The sequence below is a fragment of the Plecotus auritus genome, assembly GCF_963455305.1.
Source record: "Plecotus auritus genome assembly, chromosome: 10".
NCBI classification, from domain to species: Eukaryota; Metazoa; Chordata; class Mammalia; order Chiroptera; family Vespertilionidae; genus Plecotus; species Plecotus auritus.
Genome location: NC_137785.1, coordinates 35675472 through 35701483, shown reverse-complemented (window position 1 = coordinate 35701483; position 26012 = coordinate 35675472). Strand labels below are relative to the sequence as shown.

Here is a 26012-nt window from a genome sequence, read left to right as displayed (position 1 = left end):
CCTTCTGCTCTGCAAAGTGCGTCTGCCAGACCCGCAAACCCGCCCCTGCAGATCGCAACCCTCCCACGGCGATCAGAAGGCCCCTCCCTCGCAGATCCAACCCGGATCCGCCTCCGCCCGCGCCCCCGCCCCCGCCGCGGCGTGGCTGTGAGCCCCCAGCCCGCGTGCTCCCCACCCGAACCGCTTCCCCGCCCCCGCGAAGGAAACGCTGACACACACGGTGCAGGCGCCCAGACGAGGGGCTAAGACTTTATTGCCATCCAGGTCCGGGACTCCGCCGGCGGCTCAGAAGACCTTCACCGACTCCAGCTGCAGGTCCCCGCCCACCTCCAGCAGCCGCACGCGCGCCGGCGGGATGCGGTAGCGGAAGTGGTGGAACTCCGCGTCGCCCACCACCGCCTGCGGGGCGGGGAAGGCGCTTCACTCAGGTGGCCCGGGCCGCCGCGGGCTTCTTCCCGACTCCCTCCCGCGCCTGGTGACCTTGGCAACCACGGAGCCCGCGGCCCAAGGCCCCGAGGGGAGATGGGCGGACGTTCCTTCTAACCCCTTGTCCTGAGGGTGCCACGAGGGGACTGTTGGCACCCGAGTGCTTTGTACGTGTTGGCAGGGGATGTGGTTAGCACGCACCGGCGTCCACCGCCTCGCTCCGGACGCGCAGATTTAAAGGGGCGAGCGGCTGGGTGGTGGAGGGCTGCAGCGACCGCTCCCTCCGGGACGTGCGCCTGTGCCCTGTCTCCCAGCCCATCCTCGCCCCTGTCACGCGGTCCCGACCTCAGGTGCAAGTGAACAGGGAGTGGGGGGCGGGGTGGAAGTCAGCCAGCCTCTCCGGAGGACACCCGCGCTCTGGGCACCACGTTCTTGGTCGCTTTGCCCGTGTCCCTGCACATAATCTGTCCTGCTGTCACCACGGGAGGGAGAGGGACTGAGGACACCTGCCCAGCTCTGTCCACGCCTTTGCTGCCCCCTCCACCACGGGCCTTGCTGGCCTTCCCCAACCACAGGAGGGATGTGGGTCCCGGTGCCCACCCCCTGGCAGGGACTCACCTTGAAACCCTCCTCCGTGGCGATGAGGAGCACCTCGAAGGGCTGCCCACGCTGAAAGGGAAGGCCCTGGCCGCGCTCCTCCTGGCCCCAGCCCCCGCGCTCCTTGGTGTTGAAGACCACCGTGGACTCGTCCAGCCGGGGGTTGAAATGCAGCGCAGCCTCGGCGCCCTCCTCCTCGCTGCACAGCAGGTTCACGTGAAACCTGGGGAAGTGAAGGGGGGTGGGGAGTGGCCAGGAGTAGATGTCACAAGCCATGAAGCACCCAGACCAAGGCCAAGGGCCAATGAGTTAAGACTCACCATTGAACAAACCCAGGTTTACAGGGACCTGAGTCTGTCACACCCCTCAGAGGGAGGGGCTGTGGACTGGTACAGGGAACCGGAGGCCAGGCAGGCCAAACCCTTACTGCACACACATCACGGAGCAAGGATTGTTAGGCTGTGGCCTGCGCTGCCTTCATTCCCACAGAGTCTGGGAGTTGGCAAGGAGTCGTGATGCTGATGGCTAGGGTGCTCATGACTCCCAGCATGCCCCCAGTTCCCAGAGGGCTGGGAAGGCTCCCAGGGACCCAATAGTCACAGGCACCCTAGGTCCCAGGAAGCCTGAAGTTCCCAGACCCAGGAAGACATACATTGATTGCTTAGGCTCTCAGATGCCCAGGACGCGTCAAATCACAGGATGTACTTCCAGAGTTCCTAGTGACTCCGTTTGGAAGTCCTGGAACTATAGGTAGGAAGCCTGAAATGGTCTTGGAACCCACAGATTCTTAGGGACCCAGCTCCAAAATCAGGGGACACATTTGTGGGAGCACCAGATTCCAAAAGGTTGGTAATGGCCTGGGGATTCCAAACCCTGGTGGGCAAAGGTGGCTCTGGGGCCCTCACCTCTGGGCTGTAAGAAGTCAGAGGCAGCTGGGCTGAGACCTCCACGCACCCCCGCCCCTTACCTCCGGAAACTGGGTCACACTGGAGTCTCACCTGCGAGCCTTGTCGGGGACAACACCACGGATTCTCATCACGGTGCCCACTCTGACACCCTCGGGCAACGAGGTCTTGTGTGGCACGTTCTGCAAGAGTCCGAGTGGGAGGGGATGAGTGAACCAGGGGACCAAGGGGTGAGACAGATGGGTCACCCCAGGTAGAAAACCACCAGGACCCAGACCAGCACAATCAGAGAGGAGAAAGGCACAGAGAGAAGCAAAGAGAGTCAGACACAGGGCAAGAGTTGTTAAGGGAAGCACTAAGGATGAACAGAAAAATACTCAGGCAGAGAAGCCAAGGGGACATGGGAGCATCGGGATGGGGATGGGTGGGTCCACGCAAAAGGCAGCCCCCGGACACTTCACAGCACAGCTGACCACCCACTCTCTCGTTTGAAACAGGAGACTTCAGCCAGGCCCCAGCCCCTCCCCTAGGCTGGTGCAACCTTGGGTCCAAGGCCCCCCAACCCTCAGACCCTAGAACACTCACAGAGCTCCCTGCCATGGCGGGGACGGTGGGACAGGCAATGGTGGTGTCAGGTATGGCTGCTGGGACCTTAAGTTGAAAGCAGGTGTGGCTGGGCCTGATGACTCACCCCGTCTTTCCAAATCCACCACCCACACCTGGCACAGACCCTGGCCCTGGGGCCAGGGTGGCCCAGCACCCTCTTCCTGGGGCCTCTCACCCTTCCCTCCATCCAGGCCCATTTCCAGCCTCCATAGCCCAACACTCTCGAGAAATCCAGGCTAGGACGGGTGGGGGTGGGGCGGGGGAATGCGGAAAGGTGGCTCTGAAGTCAAGGAATAGGAAGGGTGGGGGAACTAGGCAGAAACCCCTCCTACAACCTAGCAGCCCTCCTCTCCGTCTTCACCCCTCACAGGGGAAGAGGCTGCTCCAGAATGGAGAATGGAAACTTTGGGTGGAGACAACCAGACTCAGCACCTGGTCCACACCTCCCCCCGACTCTCCCCATGCCTCCCAGGCCCTCCCCACCCCCCTCACCACACAGGAGTCACCCCAGGTGCTGGTGGAGCAAGTGCCTTGGGGACAGAGGATGGGCAACTGCACTTAGGTGAAGGCGCCAAGCTCCCCGTTTGGTGGTGGAGAAAGCGCAGGCTTAGAGGGGGGCAGCCTCTCTGCCAAGGCCTCCCAGGCGGGAAGGGCCCTGCCTGAGCTGGAGTCCAGGGCTGTGTGCCACGGGCAGGTCATCAGACTTTAAACATTGAGGACAGTGGGGTTTGAGGCTATAGTACCAACTGCTCAGGGTGGAGAGAGCCCCAGTGATGGACTCCATGGCTCTTACCAATGAGGTGGCCATGTCTTGTCCCAGTCTACTGCTACTGTATCCCAATGACACATCTTCTCCCAGTTGCCTCCTGTGGATGCACATTTCTTCACAGGCTGCCAACCTGCAAGTCCAAGCTTGACTCTGGTGTTGGGCCAGATGAATTCAGTCTGCTATCAGCTTGGTTTCTGGTTTATTTCTGATAGCTTAGATGTACGCACCCTTGATGATTCTTATTCATTTGTGGAGATTATCTTCACATCGGTGCTGGAAATACATTTTTGAGAGCATGGTTTTTCATTTCAAACAAGTAGCGAATGTACTTATTTCCCAGTACTGTATTCTCAAGCTCTACTTCACACTCATAAGTCGTGCGGACTTAACAGAATACTTCACCGAGTTTTGTCAAATACATAGGGGACCTGGGCAGCCACCACCCCAATCCAGTTTCTTCCAGTCCCCGAAACAACAGCCCCCTCCACCTGCCCCAGGACACCATGGCACCGCTCAGCATCCCACAGCCTCCAAGCTCACTTGTCATGAAATGAAGAAGAGCGGTGGCCAGCAGGCTGAGTTTGCTGGCTTTGCAGCTCCTTCAGGAAAGAATTCTGCTACTTTTACCCACCGTTGTTGTAGGAGCTGGAATCCCACACTCTGTCACCGTCAGCTTCTTGGAGACTTCAGGCTGTTTTTGTGTGCAGGAAGATCATCCAGGGACTGCTTTGGTTTTGTAAAAACCTCACCAGTCACAGAATAGCATTTACTGTATGATTCTATCCTTACCCGGTCCCTGGAGTAGTCACATCCACAAGCACAGAAAGAAAAACGGTGTCTGCCACGGCCTGGGACAGGGGTGGGAGCTATGTTTAGTGGGTACAGAGCCGAGCTGGGGAAGGTGAAGCAGCTGGAGATGCATGGTGGGATTATTGCAGAACAATATGAAAGTACTTAATCGCACAGAGTGAACCTTAGCCCATTCAAAAATGGTTACAAGGTGAATATTCCGTTACTTATATTTTAGCACAATAAAAACTTCATTTAAAAAAAACATTGGCCCCACCCCCAAGTGAAGACCAATTCATGAAACCATTAGCTCAGAAGTATTCCTCTAATTCCACTCCAAGGTCACATATTCATGGTCTTTCCCCTTTTCCCTATCTGTACCCCCTCCAATGAGTGGTCTGCGATCCTGACACCCACACGGCGGTTCTTCCCCAGGGAACCCCCTCCTGGCCTTGCTGGGTGAAGTACCTCTCAGTGGGCCCCACCCTTGAACAGACAGCTCTTCCCTGTTCAGGGCTGGGCACCCCCTCTCCTGCTTCCCTCCTTATTCCCCAACCCCACACCCTGAGGGTCATCCCGCTCCTCACCTGCTCCTCTGACACCCCAGCTGGATGCAGCCCCCAGGGAAAAGGTGACCCCTCAGCCCACTCAGCTGGATGCAGCCCCCAGGGAAAAGGTGACCCCTCAGCCCACTCAGGCCCCATGGCCTCTGCCCCCCAAGGAGGCAGCCCTTGCTTACCCACCTAAGGGTTGTAGGACCCAATAGTCCAGCAGAGGAAGGAAAGGAAGAAGAAAAGGAGGAGCAACAGGTATTCATAACCACAGCATGGAAATTACAAGAATTCATTATGACTTGGAGACTTTTTTGGACAATGGAAATACTTCAAATTTAACCTAAAGCAAAATTCCCATGCAGCCTAAAATACCTTATGTAAGAGAGTATAACAAAATAAGTTTATCAAGCAAAAAAACACGACAGAAAAGGATTACTCGGCATTGGTACAACTTCCTATATTTATAAATGGAACTTAAAGCTTCCTCATTAAGAAAAAAAGTCAGATTTTAGAATGTTTTTTTTTTGTTTGAAAATTCATTTACAAAACCAAAGCAGTCCCTGGATGATCTTCCTGCACACAAAAACAGCCTGAAGTCTCCAAGAAGCTGACGGTGACAGAGTGTGGGATTCCAGCTCCTACAACAACGGTGGGTAAAAGTAGCAGAATTCTTTCCTGAAGGAGCTGCAAAGCCAGCAAACTCAGCCTGCTGGCCACCGCTCTTCTTCATTTCATGACAAGTGAGCTTGGAGGCTGTGGGATGCTGAGCGGTGCCATGGTGTCCTGGGGCAGGTGGAGGGGGCTGTTGTTTCGGGGACTGGAAGAAACTGGATTGGGGTGGTGGCTGCCCAGGTCCCCTATGTATTTGACAAAACTCGGTGAAGTATTCTGTTAAGTCCGCACGACTTATGAGTGTGAAGTAGAGCTTGAGAATACAGTACTGGGAAATAAGTACATTCGCTACTTGTTTGAAATGAAAAACCATGCTCTCAAAAATGTATTTCCAGCACCGATGTGAAGATAATCTCCACAAATGAATAAGAATCATCAAGGGTGCGCACATCTAAGCTATCAGAAATAAACCAGAAACCAAGCTGATAGCAGACTGAATTCATCTGGCCCAACACCAGAGTCAAGCTTGGACTTGCAGGTTGGCAGCCTGTGAAGAAATGTGCATCCACAGGAGGCAACTGGGAGAAGATGTGTCATTGGGATACAGTAGCAGTAGACTGGGACAAGACATGGCCACCTCATTGGTAAGAGCCATGGAGTCCATCACTGGGGCTCTCTCCACCCTGAGCAGTTGGTACTATAGCCTCAAACCCCACTGTCCTCAATGTTTAAAGTCTGATGACCTGCCCGTGGCACACAGCCCTGGACTCCAGCTCAGGCAGGGCCCTTCCCGCCTGGGAGGCCTTGGCAGAGAGGCTGCCCCCCTCTAAGCCTGCGCTTTCTCCACCACCAAACGGGGAGCTTGGCGCCTTCACCTAAGTGCAGTTGCCCATCCTCTGTCCCCAAGGCACTTGCTCCACCAGCACCTGGGGTGACTCCTGTGTGGTGAGGGGGGTGGGGAGGGCCTGGGAGGCATGGGGAGAGTCGGGGGGAGGTGTGGACCAGGTGCTGAGTCTGGTTGTCTCCACCCAAAGTTTCCATTCTCCATTCTGGAGCAGCCTCTTCCCCTGTGAGGGGTGAAGACGGAGAGGAGGGCTGCTAGGTTGTAGGAGGGGTTTCTGCCTAGTTCCCCCACCCTTCCTATTCCTTGACTTCAGAGCCACCTTTCCGCATTCCCCCGCCCCACCCCCACCCGTCCTAGCCTGGATTTCTCGAGAGTGTTGGGCTATGGAGGCTGGAAATGGGCCTGGATGGAGGGAAGGGTGAGAGGCCCCAGGAAGAGGGTGCTGGGCCACCCTGGCCCCAGGGCCAGGGTCTGTGCCAGGTGTGGGTGGTGGATTTGGAAAGACGGGGTGAGTCATCAGGCCCAGCCACACCTGCTTTCAACTTAAGGTCCCAGCAGCCATACCTGACACCACCATTGCCTGTCCCACCGTCCCCGCCATGGCAGGGAGCTCTGTGAGTGTTCTAGGGTCTGAGGGTTGGGGGGCCTTGGACCCAAGGTTGCACCAGCCTAGGGGAGGGGCTGGGGCCTGGCTGAAGTCTCCTGTTTCAAACGAGAGAGTGGGTGGTCAGCTGTGCTGTGAAGTGTCCGGGGGCTGCCTTTTGCGTGGACCCACCCATCCCCATCCCGATGCTCCCATGTCCCCTTGGCTTCTCTGCCTGAGTATTTTTCTGTTCATCCTTAGTGCTTCCCTTAACAACTCTTGCCCTGTGTCTGACTCTCTTTGCTTCTCTCTGTGCCTTTCTCCTCTCTGATTGTGCTGGTCTGGGTCCTGGTGGTTTTCTACCTGGGGTGACCCATCTGTCTCACCCCTTGGTCCCCTGGTTCACTCATCCCCTCCCACTCGGACTCTTGCAGAACGTGCCACACAAGACCTCGTTGCCCGAGGGTGTCAGAGTGGGCACCGTGATGAGAATCCGTGGTGTTGTCCCCGACAAGGCTCGCAGGTGAGACTCCAGTGTGACCCAGTTTCCGGAGGTAAGGGGCGGGGGTGCGTGGAGGTCTCAGCCCAGCTGCCTCTGACTTCTTACAGCCCAGAGGTGAGGGCCCCAGAGCCACCTTTGCCCACCAGGGTTTGGAATCCCCAGGCCATTACCAACCTTTTGGAATCTGGTGCTCCCACAAATGTGTCCCCTGATTTTGGAGCTGGGTCCCTAAGAATCTGTGGGTTCCAAGACCATTTCAGGCTTCCTACCTATAGTTCCAGGACTTCCAAACGGAGTCACTAGGAACTCTGGAAGTACATCCTGTGATTTGACGCGTCCTGGGCATCTGAGAGCCTAAGCAATCAATGTATGTCTTCCTGGGTCTGGGAACTTCAGGCTTCCTGGGACCTAGGGTGCCTGTGACTATTGGGTCCCTGGGAGCCTTCCCAGCCCTCTGGGAACTGGGGGCATGCTGGGAGTCATGAGCACCCTAGCCATCAGCATCACGACTCCTTGCCAACTCCCAGACTCTGTGGGAATGAAGGCAGCGCAGGCCACAGCCTAACAATCCTTGCTCCGTGATGTGTGTGCAGTAAGGGTTTGGCCTGCCTGGCCTCCGGTTCCCTGTACCAGTCCACAGCCCCTCCCTCTGAGGGGTGTGACAGACTCAGGTCCCTGTAAACCTGGGTTTGTTCAATGGTGAGTCTTAACTCATTGGCCCTTGGCCTTGGTCTGGGTGCTTCATGGCTTGTGACATCTACTCCTGGCCACTCCCCACCCCCCTTCACTTCCCCAGGTTTCACGTGAACCTGCTGTGCAGCGAGGAGGAGGGCGCCGAGGCTGCGCTGCATTTCAACCCCCGGCTGGACGAGTCCACGGTGGTCTTCAACACCAAGGAGCGCGGGGGCTGGGGCCAGGAGGAGCGCGGCCAGGGCCTTCCCTTTCAGCGTGGGCAGCCCTTCGAGGTGCTCCTCATCGCCACGGAGGAGGGTTTCAAGGTGAGTCCCTGCCAGGGGGTGGGCACCGGGACCCACATCCCTCCTGTGGTTGGGGAAGGCCAGCAAGGCCCGTGGTGGAGGGGGCAGCAAAGGCGTGGACAGAGCTGGGCAGGTGTCCTCAGTCCCTCTCCCTCCCGTGGTGACAGCAGGACAGATTATGTGCAGGGACACGGGCAAAGCGACCAAGAACGTGGTGCCCAGAGCGCGGGTGTCCTCCGGAGAGGCTGGCTGACTTCCACCCCGCCCCCCACTCCCTGTTCACTTGCACCTGAGGTCGGGACCGCGTGACAGGGGCGAGGATGGGCTGGGAGACAGGGCACAGGCGCACGTCCCGGAGGGAGCGGTCGCTGCAGCCCTCCACCACCCAGCCGCTCGCCCCTTTAAATCTGCGCGTCCGGAGCGAGGCGGTGGACGCCGGTGCGTGCTAACCACATCCCCTGCCAACACGTACAAAGCACTCGGGTGCCAACAGTCCCCTCGTGGCACCCTCAGGACAAGGGGTTAGAAGGAACGTCCGCCCATCTCCCCTCGGGGCCTTGGGCCGCGGGCTCCGTGGTTGCCAAGGTCACCAGGCGCGGGAGGGAGTCGGGAAGAAGCCCGCGGCGGCCCGGGCCACCTGAGTGAAGCGCCTTCCCCGCCCCGCAGGCGGTGGTGGGCGACGCGGAGTTCCACCACTTCCGCTACCGCATCCCGCCGGCGCGCGTGCGGCTGCTGGAGGTGGGCGGGGACCTGCAGCTGGAGTCGGTGAAGGTCTTCTGAGCCGCCGGCGGAGTCCCGGACCTGGATGGCAATAAAGTCTTAGCCCCTCGTCTGGGCGCCTGCACCGTGTGTGTCAGCGTTTCCTTCGCGGGGGCGGGGAAGCGGTTCGGGTGGGGAGCACGCGGGCTGGGGGCGCACAGCCACGCCGCGGCGGGGGCGGGGGCGGGGGCGGAGGCGGAGGCGGATCCGGGTTGGATCTGCGAGGGAGGGGCCTTCTGATCGCCGTGGGAGGGTCGCGATCTGCAGGGGCGGGTTTGCGGGCCTGGCAGCCACATTTTGTAAAACCACATACTTGGTTCCTGAATACCTGGACCGGGGAGATAGTACATGAAACTATCAGCCCCCCCGCTCCTACCCTCTGGTCCCCACCTCTCGGTGCTTCCCTGGCCTCTTGGTGCCTGGAGGCATTCGGGCGTGGCGGGGCAGGAGACAGATGGTGCGTCGCTGGCCTCCAATCGGGACAATCCTTCACCCGGGAACGCCCCGGGGAAGACGCGTACTGAAGTGGCAGGTGCCCGCCGGAGGGGGCGGGAACTCAATAGGCCGAGCTCCTAGGTCCCTCCGGGTGGTGGGCCCCATGCCCACACTTCTCCCCCTCGGTTCTCCCAACGTGGCTCTGAAGGGGAAGGGAAGCGTTCGCTCAGCTCACCCCGGACCGCCAAGGGGGTGATTATCTGGTGTGTGTGGGGGTGGGGGGGTCGTTGGGTAACCACCAAATGGCCTTTAGGATGGCGTAGCCGGGACCACGCCAGCGTCCTGGGCCCCTCAACCTCCCAGAGGCTCTCCGATCGATCAGCTGTGGATGGAACCGGCTGGTGGCAGTGTGCCAGCCCGGCACACAGGGTGGGGGAAATCTGGGAGCCCGCCGTAGCACGGAATGTCATGGGCTTGGCGCCTTGGGAAGCTGGCGACTTGTCATCCCCTCTTGGCCGCTACGGACATTACAATCCTTTTGTTTGTTTATTTGTATTTTTATTGATTTCAGAGAGGAAGGGGGAGTGAGAGAGAGAGAGAGACATCTATGATAACAGAGAATCATTGACCGGCCAGGGCCTCTTAGCCATCTGCAGGAGTCTGTTTTACCTGGGTTTCCCTGCGGAGGATGGCAAAATCCTGTGGGACCCCAAGCCGGCGGTTGGAGCCCTTTCAGGACCCGAACTTTTTATGCACGTTGCGAGCCTCCACCTGTATCGCCCTCCCTTCTGAATATATTTCTGGATGGGCAGTTGGAATGAGGGGTCCCCCTCGTTCAGTAGGAAACCTGGAAAGTCTGGCATTCACTGGTACTCAGGAATCATAGTTAAGTGGATTAATTTTTAGTTTGTGTCATGTAGTTTTTGAACTTTGAAATAAATTTGTAAAAATAACATTCATATGGTACAAATTTCAGATAGTGATTATGTAGTGACCTATGTGTTAATTTCCTGTTTTTCACCTCTGTTTTACCGTGTATATAGTGCAGAATATTATTTTCTTCCTTTTGAGTTGTGTAGCCCTTTATTAGCAACTAAAATAGAAGGTATCTGTTGCACAACATGGTAGTAATTGACTATAACTGGAGATTTATTATATTTTAATACAAATAATTTATAAATGCAATTTCATTATTAAAAAGCTCCCACCTTTTGAGTTTGTGTACAATTTGCAAAACTATTTTGAAAGCAGAATATACATGCATAAGTCCCAGAATGCAAATTCAGGGTATGGTAAATACAGGTTATTTTTTAAAAAACTGCCACAACTGGGCCATTACATTGCCATTTTTAAAATATGTTTTTAATTGATTTTTTTAAAAATTATTTTATTTTCTATTACAGTTTGCATTCAACACTATTTTTAAAATATGTTTTTATTGATTTTTAGAGGGAGAGGGATAGAGAGATAGAAACATCGATGAGAGAGGAACATCATCGATTGGCTGTCTCTTACGTGCATCCCTACTGGGGATGGAGCCCACAACCTGGGAATGTACCCTGACTTGGAATCAAACTGGCTACCTTTTGGTTTCTGGGTCAACACTCAACTGCTGAGCCACACCAGCTGGGCACATTGACATTTTAAAAAAAATATTCCATGCTAGCCTTCCTTCCCTTGCCCTCAACTATAAAGTATTTTTTAATGAGTTGAAATTAAGGAAGGACTATTAGAAAAGAAGAAAGTTCTATTCATTTGAGGTTTCAGAATCCTCTAAACCAGGACCAGAATCTTGGTAAGGGTTAGGCTGAGACCTGGAACAGTACAAGTATGTGCAGGTGGCATCCCCGAGGAATCAGAGCTTCAGGGAATGTGAGTGCTCCAGCAGCATAACTCACCGAACCATCTTGCCAGTTTCCACACTGACTTGACTGGCATAATTCAAAAGAAAAAGCTCATCTTCATTCCATTCTTTTGGAGCTCTGTGATAACCTTCAATAGTACCCCAATGGGATGTCTTCAACATATAGTTTTATGGTATTTCTTCAAGTAATTGTTAAAAGATATAGGGTCTAATTGTTTATTATATTCATATCCATTTTATGTAGGTGTTCAATGACTCTATAAGTCTCCTTCTGGGATTCATCACAGTAACTGTAATGGAAACTTTGACTCAAATGGCAGAAATCAGAAGAAACCACAAAGAGATTACCAGGATTCGCTAGATATTTACTGAAGAGTTTCCAAGTTCCGTCCTTTTGATTCACTCAGAGCTCCAACCAGGATAGAAATAATGGTAAACTCATCCTTATAGCTTTTCATGGCTTTAGCTATGTAAGGCAAATGCATTTCAACACTGTGTTTTCCTTCATCTGTCTGCAGAGACATGTGTTCAAACATTTCTGTCTTCCATAGTTCCCCATAAATATATATATACTAGAGGCCCGGTGCACAAAATTCGTGCATGGGGGGGGTGTCCCCTCAGCCCAGCCTGCATCCTCTCAAATCCGGGACCCCTCAGGGGATTTCCGGCTGCCGGTTTGGGCCCGATCCTGGGGATCGGGCCCAAACTGGCAGTCAGACATCCCTCTCACAATCCCGGACCACTGGCTCCTAACTGCTCACCTGCCTACCTGCCTGATCACCCCTAACTGCGCCCCCTGCTGGCCTGGTCACCCCAACTGCCGCCCCTGCTGGCCTGGTCGCCCCTAACTGCCCCCCCTGCCGGCCTGGTTGCCCCTTACTGCCCCCCCCCTGCTGGCCTAGTAGCCCCCAACTGCCCCCCCCCCACTGGCCTGGTCACCCCTAACTGCCTCCCTGACCTGGTCACCCCTTACTGCCCCCCTGCCAGCCTGGTCACCCCCAACTGCCCTCCCACTGACAGGGTCACCCCTCACTGCCCCCCTCTGCCAGCCTGGTTGCCCCTCACTGCCCGCCCCCACCAGCCTGGTTGCCCCCAACTGCCCCCCCGTGGGCCTGGTTGCCCCATGCAGCCTGCTGCTCAGTCATTTGGTCGCCCCTCACTAACCCCCCTGCCAGCCTGGTTGCCCCATGCAGCCTGCTGCTCAGTCGTTTGGTTGCCCCTCACTAACCCCCCTTGCCGGCCAGGTCACCCCACGCAGACTGTTCAGTCGTTCGTTTGATTGCGATGGTCGCTTAGGCTTTTATATATATATATAGATTTTAATGGAAGACAAACTTCATTTTTTAAAAATTGATTTTTGGAGAGAGAGAGAGAGAGAGAAAGAGAGAGAGAGAGAGAGAGGGAAACATCAACCAGTGGCCTCCTGTATGGAACCTGACCAGGAACCAAACCCACAACCTGGACATGTGACTTGACTGGGAATCAAATCAGCAACTTTTCGGTGAACTGGAGGATGCTCAACCAACTGAGGCACACTGGCCAGGGCTAGATCTTTATTTATTGATTTATTTTATTTTATTACTAGAGGCCCGGTGCACGGAATTCGTGCATGGGGGGAGGGGGTGTGTGTCCCTCAGCCCAACCTGCACCCTCTCCAATCTGGGACCCCTCGAGGGATGTCCAACTACCCGTTTAGGCCCGATCCCACCAGGATTGGGCCTAAACGGGCAGTTGGACATCCCTCTCACAATACAGTGCTCGCCTGCCTGCCTGCCTGAATGCCCCTAACCGCTTCTGCCTGCCAGCCTGATCACCCCCTAACCACTGCCCTGCCAGCCTGATTGATGCCTAACTGCTACCCTGCTGGCCTGATTGCCCCTAACTGCCCTCCCCTGCAGGCCTGGTTACCCCCAACTGCCCTCCCCTGCAGGCCTGATCACCCCCAACTGCCCTCCCCTGAAGGCCTGGTTGCCCCCAACTGCCCTCCCCTGTAGGCCTGGTCCCTCCCAACTGCCCTCCTCTGCTGGCCTGATCACCCACAACTGCCCTCCCCTGCCAGCCATCTTGTGGCGGCCATCTTTGACCACATGGGGATGGCCATCTTGTGTGTTGGAATGATGGTCAATTTGCATATTACCTCTTTATTATATAGGTGTTTTTAGAGAGAGAGGGGAAGAGGGGGAGGGAGAGAAAGAGAGACATCAATTTTGTTCCACTTATTTATGCATTCATTGGTTGATTCTTGACCAGAATCGAGCCTGTAATCTTGTTTTATCTGGTGAATGCTCTAACCAACTGAGTTGTCTGGTCAGGGCCTCCGTAAATCTTTTTGTTGATATGAAGGTTATATAGAGGTGTTCTATATATATATATATATCCACATTGGAAAGTGCACATGGAGAGAGGATCACAAGACGAGAAAGACTGAGGATGCAAATTCTCTGGATAATAGATGGACCCACTTGTTTATAAGCATGAGTGGCACAAAGCCCACAGTAGTATATCCTGCATGGGTGCAGCAATGCTCTAGCAGGTCTTTTCGTAGACTGTACTTGTGAAAGCCAACCATCTAGTGGTGCATTCAGCTGTGGTCTGGAGGCTGTGTACCAACTTCCAGCGTGATTGGCTTCCTGGCAGACCTCGTGGTTGGACATCTTGGCACCAGTGCCACCTCTGGTGCACGAGAGTGAATGAGAAGTCAGTGGCCCAGAATGCTCTTTTTTTTTTTTTAAGATATATTTTATTATTATTATTTTTTTAATTATTTTTTTTTTTACAGAGAGGAAGGGAGAGGGATAGAGAGTTAGAAACATCGATGAGAGAGAAACATCGATCAGCTGCCTCCTGCACACCCCCCACTGGGGATGTGCCCACAACCAAGGTACATGCCCATGACCGGAATCAAACCTGGGACCTTTCAGTCCACAGGCCAACGCTCTATCCACTGAGCCAAACCAGTTAGGGCTCTTTTTTGAACAAAATAGAGTAAAGTATTTGAAGGTGAAGAGGCATTCTGTTGGCAACTTATTCATAAATGGCTCAGGAAAAATACTGAAGTTTGCACTGTACTTAAAACTTTTTGTCACTTAAAAAAATATATAGTATTATTCTATTTCATATATGTATGATATGACCTTATATATAGATTCCCCTAAAGATTCCCTCCAAAATTGTTAAAACAAAAATACTTGTTAAACAAATTTTGCAAAGTCCAGGATATGTAGTCAACATACAATAACCAATTGCATTTTCCTATATTTATAATGAAGAACTTGAAAATGAGATTAAGGAAACAATGTCCACTTATAATAGCACCAAAAAGAATAAACTACTTAGGAATTAATCAAGGAGGTGAAAGACATACACTGAAAATGACAAGACATTGCCAAAAGACATTAAAGACATAAATAAATGAAAAGACATTCCATTTTAATGGGCTGGGAGACACTATTCTAAAATGTTAATAATGACTTTTTGCCAAAATAGAAAAACCCATCTTAAAATTCATATGGATTTGAAAGGAAAACTGAATAGAGAAAATTTTGAAGAAGGACATGGCTGAAGGACTCAGACTTTTTTATAGAAAAATTATTACAGGCAGAGAAAACCAAGATGGTGGCAGAGGTAAATGCCTATATCACTGCCTCCCACACCCACATCAAAATTACAACTAAAATACAGAACAACCATCATCCAGAACCACTTGAAAGCTAGCTGAGTGAAAGTCCAACAACTAGAGAAGTAAAGAAGAAAGCACTCTGAGACTGGTAGGAGGGGCAGAGGCATGGAACTGGCTGTACTGACATCCATGTTTGGCGTTTTAATTGGGAGGAAGATCATCTCTGCGGAGGTGCCTATGAGGAGCAAGGGGTCCTAGCCCCACACCAGACCCCACGCCTAGGCTCCCAGAGCTGGGAAGTGAAGTCCCCATAACTATGGGCTCAGTGGGGATTGGGGCTCAGTGACACAGAGGCTGCTGGAGACCCAGGTGTTCCTTTTATTTTTTATTTTTAAAATATATTTTATTGATTTTTTTACAGAGAGGAAGGGAGAGGGATAGAGAGTTAGAAACATCGATGAGAAAGAAACAACATCGATCAGCTGCCTCCTGCACACTCCCCAGGTGTTCCTTTTAAAGGGCCAACACACACACTGAACTTACAAGGTCCCACTTTCTCTGAGCTCCAACGCCAGGGCGAGGCTCTGGGAGACCCAGACACTTATGAAGAGGAATTGGATTGTCTGGTATCAGGGCAGGAACTTGAGGTGGCATTCTCCCAGATGGAGGTTCCTGTGCTGGGACCTCCCTAGTCACAGGGATGAATGTCAGCCATATCTGTTTGCTCTGCCCTGGTGATTCCCTGAGACCTTGCCCCATCCAATTTATAGCCCCACCCAACCTGTTTGCAGCAGCTTTTGCATATGAATAGCCTGTCCTTGGTCAGGCTTAAGATTTTGCTAAAATCTCTCAAACAAGCCGAAGCTGGGTCAGCATGCCCTATCAATAAAAGGCCCAAGACCCTGAATTAGCACCAGCTTGCCTTGTTTCACAGCTGGGCCTTGCCTGGGCACCTCCAAGCCCAATACAAGTAGCTCCTGCAGGGTGGCCCTAGGCAGTGGCTGACTTTGCATCTCCCTGGAGGCTCTAGAACCAGTGTACCCACTGGACAGCTTCAGAGCATAGCAGATTACAACCCTACATATCCACAAGTGACACTCAAGGGGCAGACTCAGTGAGCACCAAAGCCCCACTGAAGCAAGTCCTGATCCATAGGGGTGTTTCCTGTGCAGTAGTTCTCCCATGTAGCCACAGCTGGTCCTCACAGCCCAGAGATGCTCAATTATAAGACTGTGCTCATAGCCCACACAGTGACTCACCTAGAATGCCCAGCTCAGGTGACTGAGCCACTGGGCCCTATAGGACACAGACTGTGGCTCAGTCACCTGAGCTGGGCATTCTACCAATTCCAGGAAACACAGCAGCTCTACCTAATACATAGAAACAAACACAAGGAAGCAGCCAAAATGGGGAGACAAAGAAACACATCACAAATGAAAGAAATGGAAGCAAACAAACTACTGAATACAGAGTTCAAAATCATGGCTATAAAGTTACTCAAGGATCCTCATGAGACTTTCAAGAATCTTAGTGAGAAAGTCAAAGACATAAAAAAGGACCAGTCAGAAATTAAGCATACACTAACTGAAATAAAGAATAATTTACAGGGATTCAACAATAGACTAGAGGAGTCTGAGAATCAAATCAATGATTTGAAATATGAAGAAGCAAAAAAACACCCAATCAGAAGAGCGAAAAGAAAAAATAATCCAAAAATATGAAGATAGTGTAATGAGCCTCTGGGACAACTTCAAGTATACCAACATTCGCATTATGGGGTTGCCAGAAGGAGGTGAGAGAGAACAATACATTGAAAACCTATTTGAAGAAATAATGACAGAAAACTTCCCCTACATTGTGAAAGAAATAGACTTACATGTCCAGGAAGCATAGAGAGTCCCAAACAAGAGGAACCCAAAGAGGCCCACACCAAGACACATCATAATTAAAAGATCAAGGGCTAAAGACAAAGAATCTTAAAAGCAGCAAGAGAAAAGCAGTTAGTTACCTACAAGAGAGCACCCATATGACTGTCAGCTGATTTCTCAACAGAAATTTTGCAGACCAGAAGGGAGTAGCAAGAAATATTCAAAGTGATGAATAGCAAGGACCTACAATCAAGATTACTCTACCCAGCAAAGCTCTAATTTAAAATTGAAGGTCAGATGAAGAGTTTTCCAAACAAGAAAAAGCTAAAGGAGTTCATCACCACCAAGCCAATATTACATGAAATGCTAAAGAGTATAGAAGAAGAAGAAGAAGAAGAAGAAGAAGAAGAAGAAGAAGAAGAAGAAGAAGAAGGAGGAGGAGGAGGAGGAGGAGGAGGAGGAGGAGGAGGAGGAGGAGGAGGAAGAGGAGGAGGAGGAGGAGAAGAGATAAAAATATGAACAATAGCCCTAGCTGGTTTTGCTCAGTGGATAGAACATCAGCCTGGGGACTGAAGGGTCCCAGGTTTGATTCCAGTCAAGGGCACATGCCTGGGTTGTGGGCTTGATCCCCAGTGGGGGGCATGCAGGAGGCAGCTAATTGATGATTCTCTCTCATCATTGATGTTTCTATCTCTCCCTTCCTCTCTGAAATCAATAAAAATATATTTTTTAAAACCATGAACAATAAAATGGCAACAAATACATATCTATCAACAATTGAATCTAAAAGTCAAAATAAACAAACAAGAAATCTAATGAACAAAATAAACTGATGAATAAAATAGAATTAGAAACTTCCATTAGCATGGAACAGACTGATGAATCTCAGAGGGTAGGGGAGATGAGGCAATGGGGGGGAAGGGGGACATCTATAATACACTGAACAATAAAGGTTAAAAAAGAATATAATATTGAAAACAATAAAAAAGTAGAGGAATATACAAACAAATGGAAATGTATACCATATTCATGAATTGGAAGAATTAACATCATTAAAATGTCCATACTGAGCAAAGCAATCTATGGATTCAATGCATTCCTATTAAAATACCAATGGCATATTTCACAGGAGTAGAACAAATACTCCAAAAATTTATATGGAATCATAAAATACCCCAAATATCTGCAGCAATCCTGAGAAAGAAGAACAAAGTTGGAGGGATCATAATACTGGATATCAAACTATACTAGAAATCCACTGTAATCAAAATAGCCTGGTACTGGCATAAGAACAGATATATAGACCAATGGAACAGAACAGAGACCTCAGAAATTGACGCACACTATTATGCTCAATTAATATTTGACAAAAGAGACAAGAACATACAATGGAGTAGACAGTCTCTTCAACAAATGATGTTGGGAAAACTGGACAGACACATGCAAAAAGATGGGTAGACCACCAACTTACACCATACACAAGAATAAACTCAAAATGGAGAAAAGACTTAAATGTAAGCAATGAAACCATAAAAGTCCTAGGAGAAAACATACGCAGTAAAATCTCAGACATCTCACGTAGTAGAATTTTTACTGTTACATCTCCTAGGGCAGTGGTCGGCAAACTGCAGCTTGCGAGCCACATGCGGCTCTTTGGCCCCTTGAGTTTTTAGCAAAGGCCAGCTTAGGAGTACCCTAATTAAGTTAATAACAATGTACCTACCTATATACTTTAAGTTTAAAAAATTTGGCTCTCAAAAGAAATTTCAATCTTTGTACTGTTGATATTTGGCTCTTTTGACTAATGAGTTTGCTGACCACTGTCCTAGGGCAAAAGAAACAAAGGGAAAAATAAACAAATGGGACTACATCAAAATAAAAAGCTTCTGCACAGCAAAAGAAACCACTATCAAAATGAAAAGGGAACCTAATGTATGGAAGAACATATTTGCCAATGAGGCATCTGATAAGGAGTTAATCTCCAAAATATATAAACTATTCATACAGTTCAACAAAAGGAAGACAAGCAATCCAATTAAAAAATGGGCAGAGGACCTGAATAGACACTTCTCCTAAGAGGACACACAAATGGCCAAGAGATATATGAAAAAATGCCCAAAGTCACTGATCATCAGAGAAATGCAAATTAAAACCACAATGAGATATCACTTTATACCTGTCAGAATGGCTTTCAATCTATAATAATCTATAATATCTATAATAATAAAAGGGTAATATGCTAATTGGACCAGACATCATTCCGGACGAAGCCGGGGCTGGAGGGAAGCCCAGGTCCCAGGTGCCAGAGGGAAGCCATGAGTAGGCCTAGTTCACTGCTGGTGGGAATGCAGATTGGTGCAGACACTATGGAAAACAGTATGGAGTTTACTCAAAAAATTAAAAATGGAACTTCCTTTTGACCCATCAATCCTACTTCTGGAAATATATCCTAAAAACACCAATATATATATCTAAAACACCAAACAGAAAGAATGTATGCACCTGTATGTTCTTAGCAGCATTATTTACAATAGCTAAGATTTGGAAACAGCCGGAGTTCCTCTCAGTGGATGAATGGATAAAAAGGTTGTGGGACATTTACACAATGGAATACTGTGCAGCTGTAAAAAAGAGGAATCTCTTAACCTTTTGGACAGCATGGGTAGACATGGAGACTAAATGAAATAAGCCAATTTGAGAAAGACAAATATCACATGATCTCACTTATTTGTGGAATCTAATGAACAAAATGAATTGACCAACAAAATAAGATCCAAAGCATGGAGGCATGGAGGCATGGAACAGACTGACATACCTCCATGTTGGGGTGGGGGGAGAAGGAGAGATAAACCAAAAGACATATATACTTACTAGAGACCTGGTGCATGAAATTTGTGCACAGATAGGGTCCCTAGGCCTGGCTGGTGATCAGGGCCAATCTGTGGGGTGACTGGTGGGGCAATTGGGGGGCCCTTGCTGGCATCCGCCTTGGCGGGCCTGGCGCTGCCCACTCGCCAGCCCCACCCCCGATTGCCCTGCCACTGGTCGCCTCTTGCCCAGCGCTGCCTGCTTGCTGACCAGCCCCACGCCGCCCCCCCCCCCACTGCTGCTGCCAGTCACCTCCCTCTGTAGGGCGACCGGTGGGGCAATCAGGGGCCCCAGCTGGCACCCACCTTGGCTGGCCTGGGGCCTGCGGGCTGGGGGCAGCTCCTGCATTGAGCGTCTGCCCCCTGGTGATCAGTGCACGTCATAGCGACCGGTTGTTCCACAGGTCGTTCCACCGTTCGGTTGATTTGCATATTAGGTTTTTATTACATAGGATATGCATGGTTTATGGTCACAGGCAATAGGGTGGTGAAGATCTAGAGGGGGTGGGTAGGGACTGGTTGGAAGAAGGTAAAGGAGGGGAAAATGGGATACATCTGTAATACTGTCAACAATTAAAAAAATAGATGAAAGACCAAACATAAGCAGTAAACTATAAAGTTATTGGACAAAAACATAGGACAAAATCTTCATGACTCTGGATTTGGCAATAATTTCTTGAATATGACACCAAGACACAGGCAGCAAAAGAAAAAAAAATAGATAAATTGGACTTGATGAAAATTATTTTTGTGTGTGTGACACTACCCACAGAGTAAGAAGGCAACCCACAAAATGGGAGGAAACACTTTTAAATCACATATCTGATAGGAGATTAATATCCAGAATAAATAGTGAACTCTTAAAACTCAACAACAATATTCACAAACGCACAAAGGACTCGAATAGACATTTCTCCAAAGAAGATATACAAATGGCCAATAGGCACATTAAAAGATGCTCAATATCACTAGTCCTTAGGAAAATGCAAATAAAAATTATGAGATACCCATCGGGATGGCCACTAAAAAAAAAAAAAGAAAGAAAGGTAAGAATAGAAAACAGAAAATAACAAGTGTTGTCAAGGATGTAGAGAAATTGGAATCCTTGTGCACTGTTGGGGTGATGTAAATGGTATAGCTGCTGTGAAAACAGTATGGTGATTCCTCAGTGATCCAGTCATTTCATTTTTTGTTATATTCCCAAAAGAATTGAAAGCAGAGTCTCAAATAAATATTTGTACACCGTGTTTACAGCAACATTATTCACAATAGCTAAAACGTGGAAGCAACCCAAATGTCTATTGATAGATGAATGGATAAGCAAAATGTGGTATATACAGACAATGAAATTTAGTTCAGCCTTAAAAAGGAAGGAAGGAGCCCTAGCTGGTCTGACTCAGTGGATAGAGTGTTGGCCTGCAGACCAAAGATCCCCGGGTTCAGTTCAGGTCAAGGGCACGTACCTTGGTTGCAGGCTCCTTCCCGGCCCAGGCCCTGGTTGGGGCTCCTGCAGAGGTAACCAATGGATGTGTTTCTCTCACATCAATGTTTCTCCCTCTCACTTCTATTCTATCTAAAAATCAATGGAAAAATATCCTTGGGTGAGGATTTAAAAAAAACAGAAAAGAAAAAAAAAAGGAAGGAAGGAAATTCTGACGTGTGCTACAACATGGACGAACCTTGTGGACATTATGCTAAGTGAAATAAGCCAGTCACAAAAAGACAACTACTGTATGAATCCAAGTCTTAGAGGTACCCAGAGGAGTCAAAATCGTAGAGACAGACGCAGAATGATGGATGCCAGCGGCTGAGGGGCAGAGGGACTGGGAGTTCTTGTGGAATGGGTATAGAATTTCAGTTTTACAAGATGGAAAGAATTCTGGAGATGGATGGTAGTTATGGCAGCCCTGCCCACGCACATTATAAATGCATTTCATACTACTGAACTATTCACTTAAAGATGGTTAAGATGGCAAATTTTATGTTATATGTATTTAACCACAATTTTAAAAATTGGGAAAAGATTATATATAAATATAAATATACTAGAGGCCCGATGCACAAAATTCGTGCAAGAGTAGGCCTTCCTTCCCCTGGCTGCTGGCACCGGCTTTCTTCTGGCACCCGGAACCTTGGGTTCCTTTCAGTCCCAGCTTCGTCCAAAAGGATGGAAGGACGTCTGAAAGGACATCCGGTCTAATTAGCATATTATGCTTTTATTATTATAGATATCCTCCTTTCTGGGAGGATCCTGCTGTTACCATGTCTTACGTATCTTTCAGAAGCTCTTCTACGCTCCTGTAAAAATGCAGTTTCTTTGCCCTCATTGCATAAGTGGTAGCACCCTCTGCCCATTGGCCTCGCTTGTGTCCCTTAGCAAATACGTATGTGTCTGACTTCAATCACTTTGCTGGCTGCCCCGTGTTCCATCGCAAGGAGGAACAGCACGAATGTGGTGCTGACACAGCAGCTACTACAACCAAACTACGCTTCAGTGAGTGTCCTGGGACCTACGTCAGCCTATTGCTTTTTATCTTTCATAATAGTTTCCATCCAGATTATAAAATGTACACAGAACTTTGAATAATAATTTAAAAATCACCCATAATTCTAACACTCTCTCTATATATTAGTATGTGTCCTTCTAGTCTTTTTTCTATAATAATTCATCTACACTCTATATTTTGGGGAAATTGAGATTCATAGTATATGTATATGTGTGTACTTTCATGTATATATATATATGAATTCCAATTTAGTTATGAATATAGATAGGTAGATAGATAGATACATTTCCTGAGTCCCTACTACATCAATCACTGTGCTAACCATTCCTTCAATCCTTAAAATGACCCTCTGAGGTACATAGTCCACTTTGCAAAGGAAGCATCTGATGCACGAGATGAAGGGACCTGTTTAGGGTCACACAGCACATAGACGGCAGAGCAGGGACCAGAGCCTGGTGAATGTGATCCACCCTGGAGATTGAGGTTTGTTTGGTTTTTTAATATCAACTTCACTGAGGTGTAATGTACATACAATAAAATCCACCATTTCCAGGTATACAGTCCATGAATTTTGATAAATCCATACGGTGTGTGCCCAGCATCACTGTCAGGGAGAAGACATTTCCATCAGCCCTGCCCACGCACACCCTGGGCACCTGGCAGCCGCTGACCTGCTCTCTGTCACCATGAAGCGGTTTTTCCTGCTCTCAAATTTTGTGTAGCCCAGCTGGTGTGGCTGTCGACCCAGGAATTAGGAGGTCACTGGCTTCGTTACCAGTCAGGGCACATGCCCGGGTTGCAGGCTCGATCCCCTGTAGGAGCCTGCAGGAGGCAGCCAATAGATGATATTTCTCTCTCATTGATGTTTCTATCTCTCTATCATTCTCCCTTCCTCTCTCTCTAAAAAATCAATAAAAACATATTTTTTTAAAATTTTTGTGTAAAAGTAGGGTCCATGCTCTTTTCTGTCTGGCTCCTTTCTTTCAGCATGTTTTAGAGGTTCTTCATGGTTTGCATGTATGTAAATCATTCCCTTCTATCTGACCATCCAATGACCACACCACCATTTGTTTATCCAGTCACCTGTTGTTTCCAGAGTTTGGTGACGATGAATTAAGACGGTATGAACAATTCTCTATGGGGATGTATGTTTGGGGTAAATTGCCAGGAGCTGAGTTGCTGGGTCATGTGGTCAGCGTGTGCTTAACTTTATAAATGCTGCCCAGCTGTTCCCCCGTGTGTGAAACCTTTCTGCATCTGCACCTCAATGCATGAAAGTTACAGCACAGCCTCACCAATTGGTGGTATTGTCAGATGTCTGCTTGTTTGTTCACTTCAACTTAGCCTTCCAGTGGGCGTGAACTGTTACCTCATGGTGGTTGTAATTTGCATTTTCCTGTAAGCGCTGATGCTTACTGGCCACTTGCACATTCTCTTTGTAAACTGTCTGTCCACATTGTTTGCCGGTTTTTAATTGGATTTTTTTTTATTATTCAGTTATAAGAGTTGTTTATATTTTTTCACATAGTTCTGTCAAAGATATGTATTGTGAATATTTCCTCCTCATCCTTTTCATTGTCTTATTAATGTATTTCTTAGAGCAGAAGTGTCTAATTGATGAAGTCCATGTTTTCAATTTTTTTTTCCTGTTATGGCTTGTGCCTTTGTGTTTATTTAAGAAAATAGATCTCCCTAAGGTCACAATTAAAATTTTTTTTTCTTCTAGCTATTTTACCATTTAGCCTTTACATTTACGTATATGATTCACTTTTAGTTCGTTTTTTATATAGGGGCAAGGAAAAGGTCAGGTTCCTTTCTGACCATATGGATCTACAGCTGTTTCAGCACCATTTGTTGAAAAGACTATGCTTTCTCTCATTGGATTACCTTGGCAATTTTGTAAAAAATTAATTGACCAAGCCAGGCCGGCATGGCCCAGTGGTTGAGCATCAAACTATAAATCAGGAGGTCATGGTTTGATTCCCTGTCAGGCCAGGTTCCCTGGGTTGGGGGCTCCATCCCCAGTGGGGGTGTTGTAGGAGGCAGCTGATCAATGATTCTCTCTCATCATTGGTTTTTCTATCTCTCTCTCCCTCTCCCTTCCTCTCTGAAATCAATAAATATATATTTAAAAAAATAATTGACCAAATATGTGTGGGTTTATTTCTAGCCTCATCCTTCTGACTCATTTGGTCTCTTTGTTTCTCTTTATGCCAGTATGATACTCTTGATTACTGTAGCTTTATAGTAAGTCTTAAAATCACATAGTATAAGTCTTGCAACTTTGTTCTTTTCAAAATTATTTTAATTTTTGTAGATCTTTTTGTTTTCAAATACATTAAATAAAATTATCAGTGTTTTATCAAAAAAAAAGTCTGTTGAGATTTTTATTGGGATTGTATCGAGTGTATACATCAATTTGGGAAGAAATGACATCTTAACAATATTGTCGTCTTTCCTTCTAATGAATATGGCATATTAATCCATTTACTTAGGTCTTTGAAACTTCTCATCAATGTTTTGTACTTTACACTGTAGAGTCTTGTAAATGTTTTGTTAAATTAATTCTAAATTTAAATGTTTTTGGATGCTTTTGTAAATGGCATTGATTTGTGTGTGTGTGTTTTAATTGACTTCTAGAGAGAGGAAGGGAGAGGGAGAGAGAGATGGAAACATCAATGATGAGAGAGAATAATTGATTGGCTGCCTCCTGAACGCCCCCTACTGGGGTTCGAGGCCACAACCCGGGCATGTGCCCTTGGCCGGAATTGAACTCAGGACCATTCAGTCTGCAGGCTCTAGCCAAACCGGCGAGGGCCTTGTGCCCAATCTTAGTGAAAAAATATTTAATCTTTCACCCGAAGTAGTATGCCGGCTGTAGGTTTGTTTATGCTTTTGTTGTTGTTGTTGTTTTTAGGTGTCATTTATTAGGTTGATAAAGTTAGCTTCTATTTCTAGTTTGTTGAAAGTTTTTATTTTCTTTTTATCATAAAAGGTGCTGGATTTTGTTAAATACTCTTTTTGTGTTTATTGAGATTTTCATGGTTTTATTACATGATTTGATTTCCTGATGTCAAACCAACCTTGAATTCCTGATATAAATACCAGGTGGTATTGGAGTATAATTATTTTTATACATAGAGTGGATTCAGTTTCCTAATATTTTGTTAAGGATTTTTGCATCTATGTTCATGAGAGATATTGGTCTGAAGTTTTCTTTTTATATCTTTGCCTGACTTTGGTATCAGGGTAATGATCACCTCATTCAATGATTTGGAAAGTGTTCCCTCTGCCTCACTATTTCTGAAAGAGTTTATGTCAGGTTTATATTTTTTCCTTTAATATTTGAGAATTTACCATTGAAACCATCTGGACCTGGGCTTTTCTTTGTGGAAATATTTTAATTATTTATTCAATTTTTGTACTTGCTATAGGTCTACTTATACTTTTTTACTTCTTTTTGAGTCAGTTTTGGTAATTGTGTCATTCTAGGAATATGTCTGTTTCATGTAAGGTGCCTAATTTGTTTGCCAAAAGCTGTTTATAATATTCCCTTATGCCTAGCCGGTTTGTCCCATGGACTGAGGCTCTCGAGTTTGATTCCAGTCAAGGGCACATACCTCGGTTGCAGGTTTGATCCCCAGCCCGGGTCAGGCTGCATGTGGGAGGCAACCAATTGATGTGTCTCTTTCACATTAATGTTCCGCTCTCTTTGTCTCTCCTCTGCCCTTCCACTCTCTCTAAAAATCAATGGGAAAATATTCTTGGGTAAGAATTAATAACAACAAAAAACATTCCCTTATAATACTTTTCTATTTCTATAGGGTTGTTAGTGGTATTCCTTCCTTTATTCTTTACTTTGGGAATTTTTGCTTGGTCAGAATTGCTAAAGTTTATTAATTTTGGTTTCATTGATTTTCTCTATGTTT

At 48.2% G+C, this 26012-nt stretch overlaps 2 protein-coding genes and 1 pseudogene across 3 annotated transcripts; 1 reads left to right on the top strand and 2 right to left on the bottom strand.

Moving 5' to 3' along the window:
* Window positions 1-285: 285 nt before the first annotated feature.
* LOC308235788 (galectin-7-like) lies at window positions 286-2528 on the bottom strand (the record flags this gene model as incomplete). The annotated part of the gene is made up of 4 exons (XM_080644908.1): window positions 286-399; window positions 1045-1246; window positions 2022-2110; window positions 2514-2528. 4 exons carry the CDS (start codon window positions 2526-2528, stop codon window positions 286-288), a joined length of 420 nt encoding a protein of 139 aa, XP_080501034.1.
* Window positions 2529-6701: 4173 nt separating this feature from the next.
* Window positions 6702-8944, top strand: LGALS7 (galectin 7; the record flags this gene model as incomplete). Its single annotated transcript, XM_080644742.1, has 4 exons — window positions 6702-6716; window positions 7120-7208; window positions 7984-8185; window positions 8831-8944. 4 exons carry the CDS (start codon window positions 6702-6704, stop codon window positions 8942-8944), a joined length of 420 nt encoding a protein of 139 aa, XP_080500868.1.
* A 2216-nt stretch (window positions 8945-11160) lies between these two features.
* LOC308235987 (protein MEMO1-like) lies at window positions 11161-13876 on the bottom strand (annotated as a pseudogene). The gene is made up of 2 exons: window positions 13548-13876; window positions 11161-11785 (listed from the first exon to the last, which is right to left on the bottom strand). The product of its transcript is annotated as a protein MEMO1-like (transcript).
* Window positions 13877-26012: the final 12136 nt, after the last annotated feature.